Source organism: Salmo trutta, chromosome 14 (assembly GCF_901001165.1).
Source record: "Salmo trutta chromosome 14, fSalTru1.1, whole genome shotgun sequence".
NCBI lineage: Eukaryota > Metazoa > Chordata > Actinopteri > Salmoniformes > Salmonidae > Salmo > Salmo trutta.
Window position 1 is genome coordinate 30,002,313 of NC_042970.1, and position 18,847 is coordinate 30,021,159.

Below are 18,847 nucleotides of genomic sequence, written 5' to 3' on the forward strand. Positions count from 1 at the left end.
TTTAGGAGAGGTGTCAATGGAGACCTGAAGATGGCAAGTTAAAAGAACAGGAAGTGTTCAAGGAATCAAAGATGTGTGCGTGTTGGAAACCTCTAACCGCCTCAGTCCCCTCCTGGCAGTGGGTGGTCCTCATTTATCCAAATCATCAACCCCCATGTCTCCTGTGTCTGTTTGGAGTGTGTGGGTAGAGCAGAAGTAGGGCCTCAGCGTCTGGGGGCTCCACAGGTTCCAAGGGTAAGGTCACTTATGTCTTATGGGAGTCTGGAGTGAGGGGACCGGGGGTGTTGGTCCCATCCAGGCTGTGTGTGGGGATATGGAAATGAGGGGTGAGCACCGAGGGGAACTGGAAGAGAACACAAGAGAACACAGAACAACTTCAATGGGTCATAAAGAGCAGAATTTGGGTCAAAAACAGAAGATACAGTATAGAGCAGACACACAGAGACAGAACAAGCTCGAGCAGGAACCGACGAGGATAGAAAGCGGGATGAGAGAAAGACACTGAAGTGTCGAGAGGGATGAGAGAGGATTGCGATGAGAGAGAGAGGGGATGTGGTCTGACCTGGAACAGGGTGTGTGCTCCCTGCTGGCGGCGGGTGGCAGGGCTGAGGGGAGCCACCGGACTGAGCGTGCTCCAGAAGTGGATGTTAGACAGCAGGGGACTGGGGGTCAGCAACAGAGTGGGCGTCTGTAAACACACACACTAGTAGTTAGGAGAAAGACAGAAACCATGTCAAGGAAGAAAAAAAGACTTAAAACATACTCAAATTGCCATTTGGGAATATCTCAGATTTATCACCAATTGGCACAAAAATATTCTCAATGCTGGAATTAGAGCTCTAAGTGCTAGTATTTGAATTGAAAACAACATTCTCTTTTGTATCCATAATGGAGGTTTTGATTGTTTACCAGCAGCCCAAGGCAAAGCCAACCCAGATGAGAAGCTGGCCAGGGGCTGGCTCCAACGGAGCCGTCTCATGACCGCAGTAGCATAGATGTTAACCCACAGAGGGAAAATCTGAGAGAATAATGAGACCATTGTCAGGTCCTGCTGATATAATCTAATATTCTGATCACAACAGGAACATGTGGTCAAACGGTCAACATCCCATTGACAGGCCAAAGGAATGACAACAGTCGTTGTCGTGGTAACTCAGTTTAGACAGAGAGAACGGGTGTTCAATAAAACTACAACACTGCTGCCATCTGCTGGGGAAAAAGTATCAATGAAGTTTGTTTACATTTCACCTCATCCCTAATCGTAAATGTATCTTCTCCTAATCAAGAATACATCTTAAACAATACTGTGAGTGTGGAGTGTAAAGATTGTGTAAAAATGTGTGTGTGTCTCTCACCTGTAGCAGTGCTGGTGTGAGAGAGGCGGTGGGTAGTGAGGGGCTGTAGAGGTTCATAGGTGAGAGGTCAGAGGCAGTGACCACCAGTGTAGGAGTGGAAAGCTCCAGGACTTTAGGAGGCTTGCGGGCCTTGCCCCCTGTGATATGGCCACTCACACACACCGGAGACAAACTCATCTCCCTATTCACTCCCTTGTCCCCGTTTCCTCCACATACCTCACCACTTGACACATGGCCAGAACTCTGCACCTGACAAAGAAAGGGAGAGAGAAGGAGGAAGCACACAGTCAGTTGAATCACAGAAAGAAAAAACATGAATGCTAAATCCATCTTCGTGTTGAGTAATCTGCATCTCAGTGGATTGGACGAAGATGGACTCCATGTCGCAGGTGTGTGTGTGCGGGCGTGTGCACATTATCCTTACCACCTGTATCTGCGTCTCTGTCGGTTGGGAGGAGATGGACTCAATGTCACTGTCAATCACCAGCTCCTGGGTGGAGTCCGGCATCGTGCTGGGGGAGGGACTCCGAGAGGACAACTCTGATAAGCTGAAACTATGCAGGATTCGAGGATTTGAGGATTCCAAGATCTTGGCTTGCTCAAACGCGTACACAGCCTGAGGTTGGAGGGTGGAGTGTGTCCTCACTACATCATCTATGGGAGGCGGGACTTGGAGAGGGTACAATGGCGGATTGGATGTTTCTATAGTAACCTGAGGTGGTGGAGGGCTTCTCTTGGGAGGGGTGGTCCCAAACTTAATGACTGACGGCGATGGCATTGGCTGAGAGGGTGGGTCTTGGGCCCGGGTATTGGACTTCCTGTCGGCCATCTTGTCTCCGGGGTTCTCCATCTTGATGGACTTGAAGAGCTGCCGTCCATTTTGCAGCGAGGTGAGGGTGAACGAGGTGTACAGGCCAGAGTGGATGTAGTCATTACGGTTGGACGGCTTAGTACTGGACCCCCGTGTCGCTGTCACACCTTCACTCCTGTCCCCACCCTCATCATCTCTGGATGTGTTGTCCCCCCTCTCTGAGAGGGGCAGGCCACCCCCTGCACCCCCCTCCCCATCAGGCCGAACAGAGGCATCCCCTTTCAGAATGTCTGGGTATGAGACAAAGCGGTACACAAACTTCTGCCCGTTCACCTTCTTAATGATGTTCTATAGGAGAAAACAAGGAGGGATGTTACATTGTGGAGAAAAAGTAGACAGCTGTACGAAAGACAGACACTCTACTCCTTTGCCTGTCTTTTCTCCCTCTCTAACAAAAACAGCCCACAGAGTAACTTCTGCGTGGGAATGTTCCATCCTTCCTGTCTGTGCCAAACAAACAGCCAATCAGGCCTGTCGTGCTCAGTCTTCAGCTAAACACAACTCACCACCCCACCCACTGACAGATGCAGGCTGTCTTTAGGCCAAACCACAGAGAGAGTGAGCAAGATACACAGCAACCGAGCAGTACTCTGAAGGACTGGGTGGTGACATGTCACAGGAGTGCTTAACCACAGAGAATTCCTTGCCCACAGCTCTACCCAGCCTAGCACTAAACTAAACCTGGGGCCCTATAAAATCTGCAATGCTGAAAACGCGGACGGAATCACGGAATCCAGACACTAAAATAGAATTCAACAATATTCAAAAATGTATTAACTTACAAGGAAATCAACTAAAATGTATTGAACTTGTAACTTCTTGAAGAGGCAATGCGGGAATGCCCGTCTGTGTGCGTGTTTGTCTAGCACTGTGTAGCCCTTAGCAATGATGCTAATGATAAGTCTTCTGGTAGATGGAAAGGCTTTCCCAAAAACCTTCTCTATTAAATGTTAACTACAAAGTAACCTATGCCTACATAGCAGAATTATTATTTGCATCAATCCAGTTGCGATTTATTTAGCAAACACATATGCGCTACAGAAACACTGCCAACCAAAAGTCTCTTACTGGTGTGTACTTGAATTAAAGGGTATCTACGCCCAAAAATGAAAATGTCTTAGTGGTCTCCTGATGAGGTTTAAGCATTGTTGTAGACTTAAAACACCCAACTTTGTTGTTTTTCTATTTAAAAAGTGTGATTGAGAAGTCAGAAACCTGGACAAATCTGAAACTAAATGGAACTAGGCTAAAAAATAAAACAGATATTATAGGGCTCTATGATCCCTGGACTCATTTTCTCAACTTGTCTCATCGATGGGCCCCTTGTCTATGCTAATGTGAGGTGTGTGTGTTTGTGTGTACCTTGTCATAGTAGTATCTCAGGGCTCTGCTAAGCTTGTCGTAGTTCATGTTGGGTTTGTTCTTCCTGGCGCCCCACAGCTTGGCCACCTCCTCCGCCTGCAGCAGCTTGAACTCGCCCTCCTCATTGGTCCAGCAGATCAGCTGATCATTGGTGGGGTCCAATAGGAGCTGGAGCAAGAACTGCCACAGGGTCACAGAGCTGTCCATGCTCCCCGCTACAGAGAAAGAGAGGTGATTTAGAAGACAGATCAGACATGCAGTGTCACCAACAGACAGTTATCAAACTGTTGAACTGCGACTACTCATAGCCTGATAGAGACCCCCATTCAGTATCTACAGCCTCAGTCAACAAGCCTAAGCCTTTTTCTGCACTCAACAATGCGAAAGCAAAAATTTGAATTGGCACCAATGCTATCAGACATCAATATAAGTTCCAGCATTTTCTAATCACCTAATAATAAGTTACTGTTTGGAATTCAAGGTGATTTGAAGATCAGTGATTCTGCACAGACTAGTGCCTTGGTCAGGCCTATCATCTCAAACGTTCTTAAAACAGCGTTTTTTAATTCAATCAGTTGTGACGACGACAAGCTGTTTTCTAAAAAACGTTTGGAGAAATGCTGTCAACCATCATGGTTGACAACTCCACGATGTCCCCCTCCCAGAGTGCAAAGAACCTTGGTGTGACCCTGGACAACACCCTGTCGTTCTCTGCAAACATCAATGCAGTGACTCACTCCTGCAGGTTCATGCTCTACAACATAGAGTTAGACCCTACCTCATACAAGGAGCAGAGCAGGTCCATTTCCAGGCTCTTTTCATCTCCCTGCAACTCGCTGTTGGCTGGGCTCCCTGCTTGTGCCATTAAATCCCTGCAACTTATCCAGAACACTGCAGCCATGTTCTCCCATGTCAACCAGCTCCTCCACTGGCATCCAGTCGAAGCTCGCATCCACTACAAGACCTTGAACACTTGACGCCCCCCTCCCCGAAACATTTCTGACTTGTAGAGGTGCAGAAGACACTTGGAGGACAACAAATGAGGAGGGAGCTTTGTGCTGTAGTCCTCAGCTGTGAACTTGGCAGTGAGAGAGCACAGGCTTTGAGAGGAGAGCTCTGCTGTATAAATATGTCACATATAGAAAGTAAGGGGGATGCTACTCCAGTCCAGGCCCATTAAATGGCAAGGTGGAGCCCACACCTATCCTGTCCCTTAAGATACCACAGGGATAGTGACAGGACTAGCGTTGTTTTCAAACTCAGGAACAGCATTAGTTTTTCAAATGAAAAGGTAATTGACAAGGAAAGCTCAAAACTGATTTCAATTGATTGATTGGGCCTATAAATGCTAAACAAGAAAATTATACTACATTAATCATAAATAGCCTTAAAGAGTGACTGCATTTAAAAAACAACGAATCCATTTGTAACCGGCCTATGTGGCATCAATATGAGTCAGAAACAGTTATTCTTGTCATAATTGACTACAAAAAGTCAGTCTTGCCTAAAACAGAGCTTGGGAACATCCGTGCGTCACAACGGGTAAATGAAGGTTGGGTTTTGATTTGAGGATGTACACTTGCTCACTAACATGGGGTGAGCAGTTGTGGTGATGGTGCTCGATCTAATAGCATAGACAGACAGGTCTACCCAGCAGAACGACTTTGTTTACATAAGACAACACACATTAAATTGTTTTACTTCAGAAATACTGCACAAAACACCTTAGATGTAAAATTGCGCAACCAAAACATGCAAAAACGTTAAAATGACAGACTTGAGTTATCATTCTGGGAATTTTGAGGAAGGGAAATGTGCTTCTGCAGAATCAGTCAGGAAACACACCTCCAAGACTGAAATCTTGTTTTTCTAATGAGCAACAGAAAAAAAAAACATGCCAATCAGTGGGTTGATTGGTTTTTTTAACATCAATGTAAGCTTCAGTGCATTCGGAAAGCATTCAGACCCCTTAACTTTTCCCACATTTTGTTACGTTAGCCTTATTCTAAAATTGATTAAAGAATTGTTTTAACTCAATCTACACACAATAATGAAAGAGAACAGGTTTTTTTTTAACATTTTTGCAAATTTATAAAATAAAAAAACCTATACCTTATTTATAAGTATTCAGACCCTACGAGACTCGAAATTGAACTTAGGTGCATCCCGTCTCCATTGTTCACCCTTGATGTTTCTAAAACTTGATTGAATTTAACACAGGTGGACTCCAATTGATTGGACATGATTTGGAAAGGCACATCTGTCTATATAAAGGTCCCACAGTTGATAGTAGAGGTCGACCGATTATGATTTTTTTTCAACGCCGATTATTGGAGGCCCCCAAAAAAGCCGATACCGATTAATCGGTCTATTATATATATTTGTAATAATGACATTTACAACAATACTGAATGAACAATGAACACTTATTTTAACTTAATATAATACATCAATAAAATCCATTTAGTCTCAAATAAATAATGAAACATGTTCAATTTGGTTTAAATAATGCAAAAGCAAAGTGTTGGAGAATAAAGTAAAAGTGCAATATGTACCATGTAAAAAAGCTAACGTTTAAGTTCCTTGCTCAGAACATGGTTCCTTTTAACATGAGTCTTCAATATTCCCAGGTAAGAAGTTTTAGGTTGTAGTTATTATAGGACTACTTCTCTCTATATCATTTGTAATTCATATACCTTTGACTATTGGATGTTCTAATAGGTACTTTAGTATTGCCAGCCTAATCTCGGGAGTTGATTGACTTCAAGCCTAACAGCGCAATGCTTCAAGCTGCTGGCAAATGCAGTAAAGTGCTGTTTGAATGAATTCTTACGAGCCTGCTGCTGCCTACCACCGCTCAGTCAGACTGCTCTATCAAATCAGACTTAATTATAATATAATAACACAGAAATACGAGCCTTAGGTCAAATCATATGGTCAAATATGATATGGTCAAATCTGGAAACGATCATTTAGAAAACAAAACATTTATTCTTTCAGTGAAATACAGAACCGTTCTGTATTTTATCTAACGGGTGGCATCCATAAGTCTAAATATTCCTGTTACATTGCACAACCTTCAATGTTATGTCATAATTACATACAATTCTGGTAAATTAGTTCGCAACGAGCCAGGTGGCCCAAACTGTTGCATATACCCTGACTCTGCGTGCAATGAATGCAAGAGAAGTGACAATTTTCCCTACTTAAAAGAAATTCATGTTAGCAGGCAATATTAACTAAATATGCAGGTTTAAAAATATACACTTGTGTATTGATTTTAAGAAGGGCGTTGATGTTTATGGTTAGGTACTAGAGGTCAACCGATTAAATCGGGGCCTATTTCAGGTTTTCATAACAATCGGTATTTTTGGCCACCGATTTGTCGATAAAAAAACAAAAAACATTTACACCTTTATTTAACTAGGCAAGTCAGATTAAGAACACATTCTTATTTTCAATGACGGCCTAGGAACGGGGGTTAACTGCCTTGTTCAGGGGGGATTCGGGGATTTGTTTTTGCAACCTTCCGGTTACTAGTCCAACACTCGAACCACCTGCCTTACATTGCACTCCACGAGGAGCCTGCATGGCAGGCTGACTACCTGTTACGCGAGGGTAGCAAGAAGCCAAGGTAAGTTGCTAGCTAGCATTAAACTTATCTTATAAAAAACTATCAATCTTATTAACATAATCACTAGTTAAACTAGTAATATCATCAACCATGTGTAGTCATCTAACGTGTCCTGCGTTTCATATAATCGATGCGGTGCCTGTTAGTTTCTCATCGAATCACAGCCTACTTCGACAAACGGGTGATGATTTAACAAGCGCATTTGCGAAAAAAGCACTGTCGTTGCACCAATGTACCTAACCATAAATATCAATGCCTTTCTTTATAATCAATACACAAGTATATATTTTTAAACCTAATATATATATATATATATATATGTCTTCATGTTAGCAGACAATAATATTGTCTGCTAACATGAATTTGTGTCACTTCTCTTGTGTTCCGTGCAAGCAGTCAGGGTATATACAGCAGTTTGGGCTGCCTGGCTCATTGCGGACTGTGTGAAGACCATTTATTCCTAACAAAGGCCGTAATTAATTTGCCAGAATTGTACATAATGACATAACATTGAAGGTTGTGCAATGTAACAGGAATATTTATTTCACTAAAATAATAAACGTTTCATTTTCGAAATGATAGTTTCCGGGTTCGACCATATTAATGACCAAAGGCTCGTATTTCTGTGTTATGTTATAATTAAGTCTATGATTTGATATTTGATAGAGCAGTCTGAGCGATGGTAGGCAGCAGCATGCTCGTAAGCATTCATTCAAACAGCACCTTTGTGCGTTTTGCCAGCAGCTCATCGCAATTCTTCAAGCATTGCGCTGTTTATGACTTCAAGCCTATCAACCCCCGAGATTAGGCTGGTGTAACCCATATGAAATGGCTAGCTAGTTAGCGAGTGCGCGCGAATAGCGTTTCAAACGTCACTCGCTCTGGGACTTGGGAGTGGTTGTTCCCCTTGCTGTACATGGGTAACGCTGCTTCGAGGGTGGCTGTTGTCGATGTGTTCCTGGTTCGAGCCCAGGTAGGAGCGAGGAGAGGGACGGAAGCTATACTGTTACACTGGCAATACTAAAGTACCTATAAGAACATCCAATAGTCAAAGGTATATGAAATACAAATCGTATAGAGAGAAATAGTCCTATAATAACTACAATGCAGGACAAGCTAGATAAACAAGTAATATCATCAACCATGTGTAGATAACTAGTGATTATGTTAAGATTGGTTGTTTTTTATAAGAAACACTTAATGCTAGCTAGCACCTTACCTTGGCTCCTTGCTGCACTCACATAACAGGTAGTCAGCCTGCAACACAGTCTCCTCGTGGAATGCAATGTAATCGGCCATGATCGGTGTCCAAAAATGCAGATTACCGAATGTTATGAAAACTTGAAAATCGGCCATAATTAAAAATCGGCCATTCCGATTAATCCTAGTAAAAATTCCCTGTCAGTTAGGATCACCACTTTATTTTAAGAATGTGAAATGTCAGAATAGAGAGAATGATTTATTTCACATTCACAGTGGATCAGAAGTTTACATACACTCAATTACTATTTTGTAGCATTGCCTTTAAATTGTTTAACCTGGGTCAAACGTTTCGGGTAGCCTTCCACAAGCTTCCAACAATAAGTTGGGTGAATTTTGGCCCATTCCTCCTGACAGAGCTGGTGTAACTGAGTCAGGTTTGTACGCCTCCTTTTTCGCACACACTTTTTCAGTTCTACCCACAAATGTTCTGTAGGATTGAGGTCAGGGCTTTGTGATTGCCACTCCAATACCTTGACTTCGTTGTTCTTAAGACATTTTGCCACAACTTTGGAAGTATGCTTGGACTTCGACCATTTGGAAGACCAATTTGCGACCAAGCTTTAACTTCCTCACTGATGTCTTGAGATGTTGCTTCAATATATCCACATAATTTTCCTACCTCATGATGCCATCTATTTTGTGAAGTACACCAGTCCCTCCTGCAGCAAAGCACCCCCACATCATGATGCTGCCACCCCCGTGGTTCACAGTTGGGATGGTGCTCTTCGGCTTGCAAGCCTCCCCTTTTTTTCTCCAAACATAATGATGGTCATTATGGCCAAACAATTCTATTTGTGTCATCAAACCAGAGGACATTTCTCCAAAAAGTATGTTCTTTGTCTCCATGTGCAGTTGCAAACCGTAGTCTGGCTTTTTTATGGCGGTTTTGGAGCAGTGGCTTCCTTGCTGAGCGGCCTTTTAGGTTATGTCGATATAGGACTCGTTTTACTGTGGATATAGATACTTTTGTACCCGTTTCCTCCAGCATCTTCACAAGGTCCTTTGCTGTTATTCTGGGATTGATTTGCAGTTTTCGCACCAAAGTATGTTTATCTCAAGGAGACAGAACGCGTCTCCTTCCTGAGCGGTATGATGGCTGCATGGTCCCATAGTGTTTATGCTTGAGTACCATTGTTTGTACAGATGAACGTGGTACCTTTAGGCGTTTGGAAATTGCTCCCAAGGATGAATTAGACTTGTGGAGGTCTACAGTTTTTTTTTTTTAGGTCTTGGCTGATTTCTTTTGATTTTCCCATGATGTCAAGCAAAGAGGCACTGAGTTTGAAGGTAGGCCTTGAAATACATCCACAGGTACACCTCCAATTGACAATTGTTGGAAAAAATTACTTGCGTCATGCACAAAGTTGATGTCCTAACTGACTTGCCAAAAATATAGTTTGTTAAGAAGAAATTTGTGGAGTGGTTGAAAAATTAGTTTTAACCTCTAGGGTAGGGGGCAGTATTTTCACATCCGGATAAAAAACGTACCCGATTTAATCTGGTTATCACTACTGCCCAGAAACTAGAATATGCATATAATTGTTTGATTTGGATAGAAAACATCCTAAAGTTTCTAAAACTGTTTGAATGGTGTCTGAGTATAACAACTCATACGGCAGGCAAAAACCTTAGAAGATTCTATACAGGAAGTGCCCTCTCTGACCTCTCTGGCCTTCTACACTCTCTTTATTGAAAACTGAGGAACTCTGCTGTAACGTGACACTTCCTACGGCTCCCATAGGCTCTCAGAGGGCGCCAGAACGTTGAATGATGACTTTGCAGCCCATGGTTGAAAAACAGTAGCGCATTTGGTAAGTGGTTGATCTGAGAACAATGAGACGGGTGCGCGCGTGCACGTGAAGAGGCCATTTTCAACTTTGAGTCTTTGAACGAAAACGGAATATTATCGCTTTTAAATCGCATAAAAATTGATTTTAAACAGCGTTTGACATGCTTCGAAGTACGGTAATGGAATATTTAGAAATGTTTTGTCACGATACGCGTCCACGCGTCACCCTTCGGATAGTGTCTTGAACGAAGAACAAAACAGAGGATATTTGAACATAACTATGGATTATTTTGAACCAAAACAACATTTGTGGATGAAGTAGAAGTCCTGGGAGTGCATTCTGACAAAGAACAGCAAAGGTAATCCAATTTTTCTTATAGTAAATCTGAGTTTGGTGAGTGCCAAACTTGGTGGGTGTCAAAATAGCTAGCCCGTGATGGCGAGCTATCTACTCAGAATATTGCAAAATGTGCTTTTGCCGAAAAGCTATTTTAATATCGGACACCGCGATTGCATAAAGGAGTTCTGTATCTATAATTCTTAAAATAATTATGTTTTTTGTGAACGTTTATTGTGAGTAATTTAGTAAATTCACCGGAAGTTTGCGGTGGGTATGCTAGTTCTGAACGTCACATGCTAATGTAAAAAGCTGGTTTTTGATATAAATATGAACTTGATTGAACAAAAAAATGCATGTATTGTATAACATAATGTCCTAGGAGTGTCATCTGATGAAGATCAAAGGTTAGTGCTGCATTTAGCTGTGGTTTGGGTTTATGTGACATATATGCTTGCTTGGAAAATGGCTGTGTGATTATTTGTGTCTATGTACTCTCCTAACATAATCTAATGTTTTGCTTTCGCTGTAAAGCCTTTTGGAAATCGGACAACGTGGTTCGATTCAGGAGAAGTCTATCTATAATATGGTGTAAAATAGTCCTATGTTTGAGAAATTTGAATTATAACATTTTGTGGTTTTAAATTTGGGGCTCTGATTTGTCACTGGCTGTCGAATAGTCGTCCATCTCCCCTAGAGAAGTTAGGGACCTTGTGCATTTCAGGTAAAATAACAACACAATGTTTACTTGGGCAGCACACAATTGGCCCAGCATCATCCGGGTTTGGCCGTCATTGTAAATAAGAATTTGTTCTTAAACTGACTTGGCTAGTTAAATAAAAGTTAAATAAAATAAAAAGATATACCAGGACAAATTAGCTAGCAACAGCAAGCTAGCTAAATTGCCACACATGTGTAATGCTTTTTGACCTGTCCCCAAATTAATATAATTGGTTCTGAGTTTGTTTTGATATTTCTACCTGTGTCATGATTGCTTCTGGTGTGGGTGAACAAAATTAACGTTCACGTGCGTCCAGTTTGGTCAGCATGTGGAACGAACTGCAAAAATCACTGAAGCTGGAGACTCATCTCCCCCTCACTAGCTATAAGCACCAGCTGTCAGAGCAGCTCACAGATCCCTGCACCTGTACATAACCCATCTGTAAACACCCCATCTATCTACCTCATCCCCATACTGGGTTTATTTATTCATTCATTTTGCTCCTTTGCACCCCAGTATCTCTACTTGCACATTAATCTTCTGCACATCTACCATTCCAGTGTTTAATTGCTATATTGTAATTACTTCGCCACCATGGCCTATTTATTGCCTTAACTCCCTTATCTTACCTCATTTGCACTCACTGTATATAGACTTTTGGTTTTCTTTTTCTACTGTATGTTTTGTTTATTCCATGTGTAACTCTGTGTTGTATGTGTCGAATTGCTATGCTATACCTTGGCCAGGTCGCAGTTGCAAATGAGAACTTGTTGTCAACTAACCTACCTGGTTAAATAAAGGTGAAATAAAAAATTTAAAAATGTAAGTGTCATAAATACCAAAAATGCCTCTTACATCAGAACTGAACTGATAAAGGAGTATACATTTGTTGCACTCTGCATATTTTTTTTATATACAAGCAAGCAGGCCAGATCAGGTCAGATACAGTGTGTGTGTAAGAGGATTAGATGAAAAGTAAATCTGCCCTGACTCATCTATCCCTGACACACCCCCACTCACAATCCGTCTCATTCTCATGGTGTAAAACGGTACAGACTGGCTCACAGTGAGGCCACCAAGGGACACAAGATTATAGACATGATTAGAGCGTTTCTGATTATGTAACGAGGACGAAACAGCACTCAGCTAGGGACCCACAGAGCAAAGAGCACATACAGTGATGTCACTTGTAATACATGTTGCAGTTAAGTTGTTGTTTGGCCACCCAAACAATATCATAATATTATATAACAAAAATCACTAAGATATGGTGTAAAAATGTGATGCATAGTTAGCAGTTATAAAAAAGTAATGTCAACAACTAACAGTTAGCTAGCTTGAAATCAGACTCTGTGAAATGACCATGTTGTAGCTAACAGTTAACGCTAGCTGCACGAAATCAACCACTTGTTAGCTTGCCAAATGCTGATATTTTGGCTAGCTATGTATTTACCTAGATTGCTGCTAGTGCAATTACTTATATAATTAATTTCTCTACGTTGTCACATATCTTACAGTTTAGAGTAACTAGCTATCTAGGTTAACTACAGTAGCTTACCTTGCTAGTCGAGCTCGTTGAAAATTTGAGCCACCCAGAAGTGTCGATACAACTCCCAAAACATGACAGAAAATGAGCTTGCTAGCTGAGTAGCAAATGGCTATGTAGTTACGCCCTTTAAGTGAAAACTATAAAATTGCCATATACATTTTTGGAAGGAAAAAAAATGTGTGCTAATCTTTAAGAACAGGAAATTAAACGCATTCTGAGATCACTTCCCCTTGTTTGCGTTCCATATGCGGGTTGTTTTCTGTCCCCGCCGTGGTTTTGAAGTGTTGTCGCGCCAACCACTTTTACTTTCAGCTACATTTGTCTCGACAAAAATGTTTTCAACGATGCTTCACTTTCGCTGTTGACCGAAAAACACGTTACATGTTACATTATAATCTAATTTGACAAGTTACATTGTAACAGGCAAGTTTGCAAAGACTTGACTGTTGTTGTCATGCCTCTGCTATGCTCGTCGCGAGAAGCATTCGCGCGTGGGAGGCGTGGTGAGAAATATTGCGGCAACAGCTTCTTCTTCTTCTTTGTGTGAATTTCCGGCATACTAGATGCTGTGTCGCTTATTGTTGCCTTCGCAGGTCGGAGTGCCGATTGCACGTTTTGGTCCCCCCCAAAAAGGGAATGGGAAAATCTTTAAATTGCACCTCCATCTAACCCTGCACCATCTAACCCCTACAAGCATTTCCTAGATCCTCAAGGTACTCACCAAACTGCAGATGTCACAAACAACAGGAATATTATTTTTCATTTGATCTACCTCTACACTACCCCAGTGATCACCCTGTTGAACAGCGCCCTGTTCCAGTGAGCAAGCACGCCACAGTTTGATCCCCGAGCTCAACAAGACAGACAGGGTATTCTCAGTTTCGCAATTGCCACTGGGTCTACGTCTCACCAAACTGCAGTTGTCACAAACACCAGAAATAGTCTTCTTCATTTGATCTACCTCTACACTCAACACTACTGATCACCCCGTTGAACGGCACCATGTTTCAGTGAGCAAAGCACGCCACAAGTTGAGCCCCGAGCCAAGTGACGTGAAGCGCTCGCTTCCTCTGGGCACAAAATAATCTAAACAATTCCACTTCTTAAAACTCTCACAGATTTAACCATTCCCAGTTTGTCCTTTACCCAGCTTGACACAACATGCAGGTTGGCCAAAAAGCAGGAATCCACTCTTTCCAAAAATCTCACTTCCACTGGTCCAAAATCTTCTCTGGTAGGATTCACAGGGCAAATATTGGAAGTCTCTACCACACCTGTCGCCACAAGTAGGCCCACTTCATCCTGGTCTGGCTCAACCTCAGAGCGCTCACCACTGCCGACCGACTCCATTTCGAGATCCTCAAGAGAGCATGAAGAACTAAAGGTAAGTTTACATGGTTTGTATTCAGGAGACAAAAGTACAGGAGTCGAAGGTGTGTACTCAGCAGACCAAGGTCTGAACTTAGCGCCATTCTTACGCTTTTGTGTCATCGCACCTCTTCCATAAAAACCTTTACATTTTCTAACTAGCTAGTTATGGTTCCATCCATTTGATTTCTTCAGATGTTCTACATATCTAGCTAACTATCTGGTTGTCGTCAGAGAAAGCTACGAACGAGACTACAGATCCAAACTCACTTCCCTTGCGGCAACCGGATGTGCACAAATAAGCGCTGAAGGCTATTCGTTTTGAATGTTTTTTTTCTAGTTGTAAATTTGTGTTATGTCATTTATTGAATAATTGTGTTCACAACATCTAGTAATTTTGTAAATACCAGCATACGACTGGGTAAAATACAAATTGTTGATACAAAATATATTCCTTTTGATTTAAAAAGTGAAAGCGGCTCTGGATATTCTTTTATTCTTTTATGGACAAAAAAAGAGCAAAACAATCACAAGCCTTCCAGTGACCTCCGTTTGATGGTATTTCCCAGTTCAAAACATGAATGCACCCAACAACTTAACAACTGGTAATTACCACTTTCCCACTTGGTTATGATCCTGAAACACGAATCCAGGTAGGCGCCACATATTCTGTTATAAAATAATAGGTTATAATAGGCTCTTTTCTGTTTGATATCCTTCCTTTCACTGCATTTTAAGTGAATCCGACATGTAAAATGTATTTATGCTTTTGACAGCGCAATGTTCAGAGCAGTACTAAAAGGTCAGATGTCAAAATAAACTCAGGACAACCTGCTCAACAAATACCCCATCTGACCATAGTGTGGCAGCCTGGCACCAAATATTGATTTTATTGATCATCATGTTTTCAAATGGGGAAAGAATGTACCCAATGTACTCAGTGGTTACTGTCCAAAGATGGATTGTATGCTGCCCCGGGAAAAGAACAGGCTTTTTCTGTACCGTGGAGGCATCTGGGGTGTGGTATTGGAGTGTCTAACTCATACCTCTATTGATCAGATGCTTCAGTGGCAGTGGTGAACTTAAAATCAGCTACTTCCATGTCGTGGATATGTTTCATTATCACGAACTAGCCCCAAACAAAGTATATGGTCAGCTCATAACAAGCATAATGTATGTAAAGGGAACTTGTATGAGACACAGTAATATAGGCTAGTAGGTATATTATACCAAACCTGTGTAAGTAATGTAATACTTTAGTAATGTTATGTTAGTTTAGCTAAGTCTGCAAGCGTGTTTTACCTGTTCACAGTATTGAGGGCACTAGATGAATAATTATTAATAGAATAGTCATGCCAGATTGGAATTGCTGCATGACTGTACATACAGATATTTACCAGATCAACAAAAAAAATACTACAGTTTACTATAGAATACTACAGTACTTAATGTAGAATTCTTTAGTAAACTGTAGTATACTGTAGAATCCTGTACTTCACACTGTAGTATTCCTCGATCGTGTAGTGCTTACTGTCGGCTTTTGTAGTATACTGTAGAAAACTTTACTACACACTATACTATCCCTTGATCAAGTGTAATACTTACTTGAGAATTTTCTAGTATACTATACTACACACTGTACTATCCCTCGATCATGTAGTGCTTATTTTAGAGTTTTGTACTACACTGGAGAAAACTACACTACACACTTTAGTATCCCTCAATTGTGTAGTGCTTACTGTATATACTTTTTTTTAATATACTGGAGAATACTATACACTGTAGTATCCCCCTAGATCGTGTAGTGCTTAGGCCTACTATAGAATTGTGTAGTATACTGGATAATTCTATAGTATAGTATCCATCGTTCGTGTAGTGCTTACTATAGAGTTTTGAAGTATACTGTAGAATACTATATTACACACTGTAGTATCCCTTGATCACGTAGTGCTTACATTAGAATGTTGTAGTATACTGTGTAGAACACTATACTGCACACTTGAGTATCCCTCAATCACGTAGTGCTTACTTTAGAACTTTTTAGATCATTGGACTATTAGCTAGCTTTACTGCTATCTGCTAGCTTTGTCAATGCCGTTTTGATTTGAGGAGCTCAGCCGGGGATTTCCTCTGAGGTTCCCCCTCGAGTGCGTAGCGCTTACTATTTAATTTTGTAGTATATTGTAGAATACTATACTCCACACTGTATTATCCATTGATTGATTGATTGATTTTATTTTACTATTTAAAAACACAATACAACCACAAATGTGGATACAATGTATTAAGACATTCATGGAGAATGTTTGTCAATTTATTTCCATTGTGTTCCTAGTTCAAACATCAACCATGTTACACATGTACTGCTAACCCACACGACAAAATACTATAGTATACTAAGGTCTAAATTCTGTAGTATTACTATATTTATGTACTATAGTCAGGGCCATCCCCCCCATTACGCAGGATTAGGCTGCTTCCTAGAGCAGCAGGTTGACGACGGTGGCATTTTCCAAACTAAACTGACCAACAACACCGCACATAATTCTGCCCCAAAACAATGAAAACGTCTCTCACAAAGTGGAATATGGGCTATCAATGCGAGCGCTGATGCCGCCCCATGATAAGCAGTGCCCACTTTGCCAAAGGCAGGGGCGCAAAATATGTATTTTGTCCATGCACTGCACCTCTCCATGGTGCTGTTGGAGAGACGCAGAGCTGCAGCAATGCTCCGTCAAAGTCATCTAACATAAAACATGTAGCAGATATAGCCTATGGTAGAACGAATATACCTATAGTGGCTTTATTATGTCATGAGACATTTTTACATCATGTGTGTTTCCGATCAAATAGCCTAAAATGGCGCCATAGCAAATACAAATTGCTTCGATGTAAATATAAATTAAAATGTTAACAAACACACCATATCTCTCAGTTCTATTACATATTAGAGTCATTAGACGAAGGAGTCTTCTGTATGGGGGAGTTTATTATGTTATTAAGCCCTCTGAAGCTCGGTCTGAACATTAACACGCATTGCTTCCGCCACGGTTTGGAAGCAGAAGCACCTTATCTTTCATATCAGTGAGAAACAATAATAAATACACTTTCAATTGATACTCACCTTTAAAAGATTAGTGTTAGTGTTCCCACACACCCATTTCTCCATGTTACAGAAGGTGTTTAGGGAAGGCAGAGTGACCCCCTGTTCTAATTAGTTATCTAGCGTGCTCTTGTAACCGGTGTGAAATGGCTAGCTAGTTAGCCGGGTGCGTGCTAATAGCGTTTTCATACGGTGACGTCACTCGCTCTGAGACTTGAAGTAGTTGCTTTTGGGGAGCGACAGGTAGCGATGCTTCGTGGGGGGCAGATGTTGATGTGTGCGGAGGATCTCTGGTTCGAGCCCAGGTAGGGGCGAGGAGATGAACGTATGCAACACTGTTACACTCTGAACGCCTGTGTGTAACGGAAGAAGACCACCAGAAACGCGTTGTCACTGAAAAATACTATCAGCTGCAACTGTGATAAAGCTTGTTAAAACAGTAAGTTTGCATTTTGGAAATTATTTTTGATGTAATATGAAAGTAAAGGGCTATTTGTGTTGTTAAACCATATCGCCATTGAGAATCAATTCACATTTAGATGAAGTATTTAGGTGTCTGGTTAGACTGTAAGCTCTCCTTCCAGACTCGCATTAAGCATCTCCAATCCAAAATTAAATCTAGAATCGTCTTCCTATTTCGCAACAAAGCATCCTTCACTCATGCTGCCAATCATACCCTCGTAAAAATGACCATCCTACCGATCCTCGACTTCGGCGATGTCATTTACAAAATAGCCTCAAATACCCTACTCAATAAACTGGATGCAGTCTATCACAGTGCCATCCGTTTTGTCACCAAAGCCCCATATACTACCCATTGGCGAAAATCTGATATCAACTTTGGAGGGGACAATTACATGACATTTTCTCAAGAGCAATTCCTGAGGGGACACCAAAAGTAGTGCTGTAACACATAGCCTACATTGTAATATGGTAAATGTATATTGAGGAACCAAAGAAATAAGGTGTTTGCCGTACTCCTAACTACCGGGTACCTACACAACTACTCACAACAGCAATACCATTGCCTTTAACAAATCTTAGTTCAGTCACCAGTTTAAGTTGAGAGTGGGGGTATCCATGGCATTTTCCAATTATGTTCCTATTTTACAAGTAAAAAAAATTGAGAACCTTTCATAATGTTGCCAAACAAAGACTCAACAAACTTACCTGAGACTCCCTGTCTCTGCCAGTCTGTCCCTGCATATCTGTCCCCAACTCTGCTGTCTGTGTGCCATCTGTTGCCTGCTCTGCCTAATGACATCATTGTGAAACATTTACATTAGAATTTAATTTCTTTCTTATGAACATTTTATCAACTAGTCTTTGAGATATTAGGCTACTAGGGTTCTTACTATGTGTTTTGGTGTACTGAAAATTACTCTGATGTCCGTCTTTTATTTTTCTGCCATTTTTCTACCTGGCTGGCTGGCTGGCTGGCTGGCTGGCTGGTTACACACACAGTGTGTAGGTTATTTACAGTAGGAGATGGGCT

The 18,847-nt window shown here is 41.4% G+C and overlaps 1 protein-coding gene across 4 annotated transcripts; it reads right to left on the reverse strand.

Annotated features, from left to right (window-relative positions):
* LOC115207759 (ETS domain-containing protein Elk-4) lies at positions 1-17,503 on the reverse strand. Of its 4 annotated transcripts, XR_003881048.1 has the most exons (7): positions 12,891-14,563; positions 3,589-3,803; positions 1,780-2,514; positions 1,356-1,604; positions 910-1,018; positions 563-688; positions 1-343 (listed from the first exon to the last, which is right to left on the reverse strand). XR_003881048.1 is itself a non-coding variant. In XM_029775219.1 (6 exons), the coding sequence occupies exons 2-6, from the start codon at positions 3,793-3,795 to the stop codon at positions 245-247; spliced, it is 1,416 nt and encodes a 471-aa protein (XP_029631079.1). In that variant the 5' UTR covers positions 3,796-3,803; positions 17,374-17,503; the 3' UTR covers positions 1-244. The 4 variants fall into 4 exon arrangements, 3 of the variants coding, with proteins under 3 accessions (XP_029631079.1, XP_029631080.1, XP_029631078.1); XM_029775219.1 differs by lacking the exons at positions 910-1,018; positions 12,891-14,563 and adding an exon at positions 17,374-17,503; XM_029775220.1 differs by lacking the exon at positions 910-1,018 and having other exon boundaries at positions 1,356-1,598; positions 12,891-14,562.
* Positions 17,504-18,847: the final 1,344 nt, after the last annotated feature.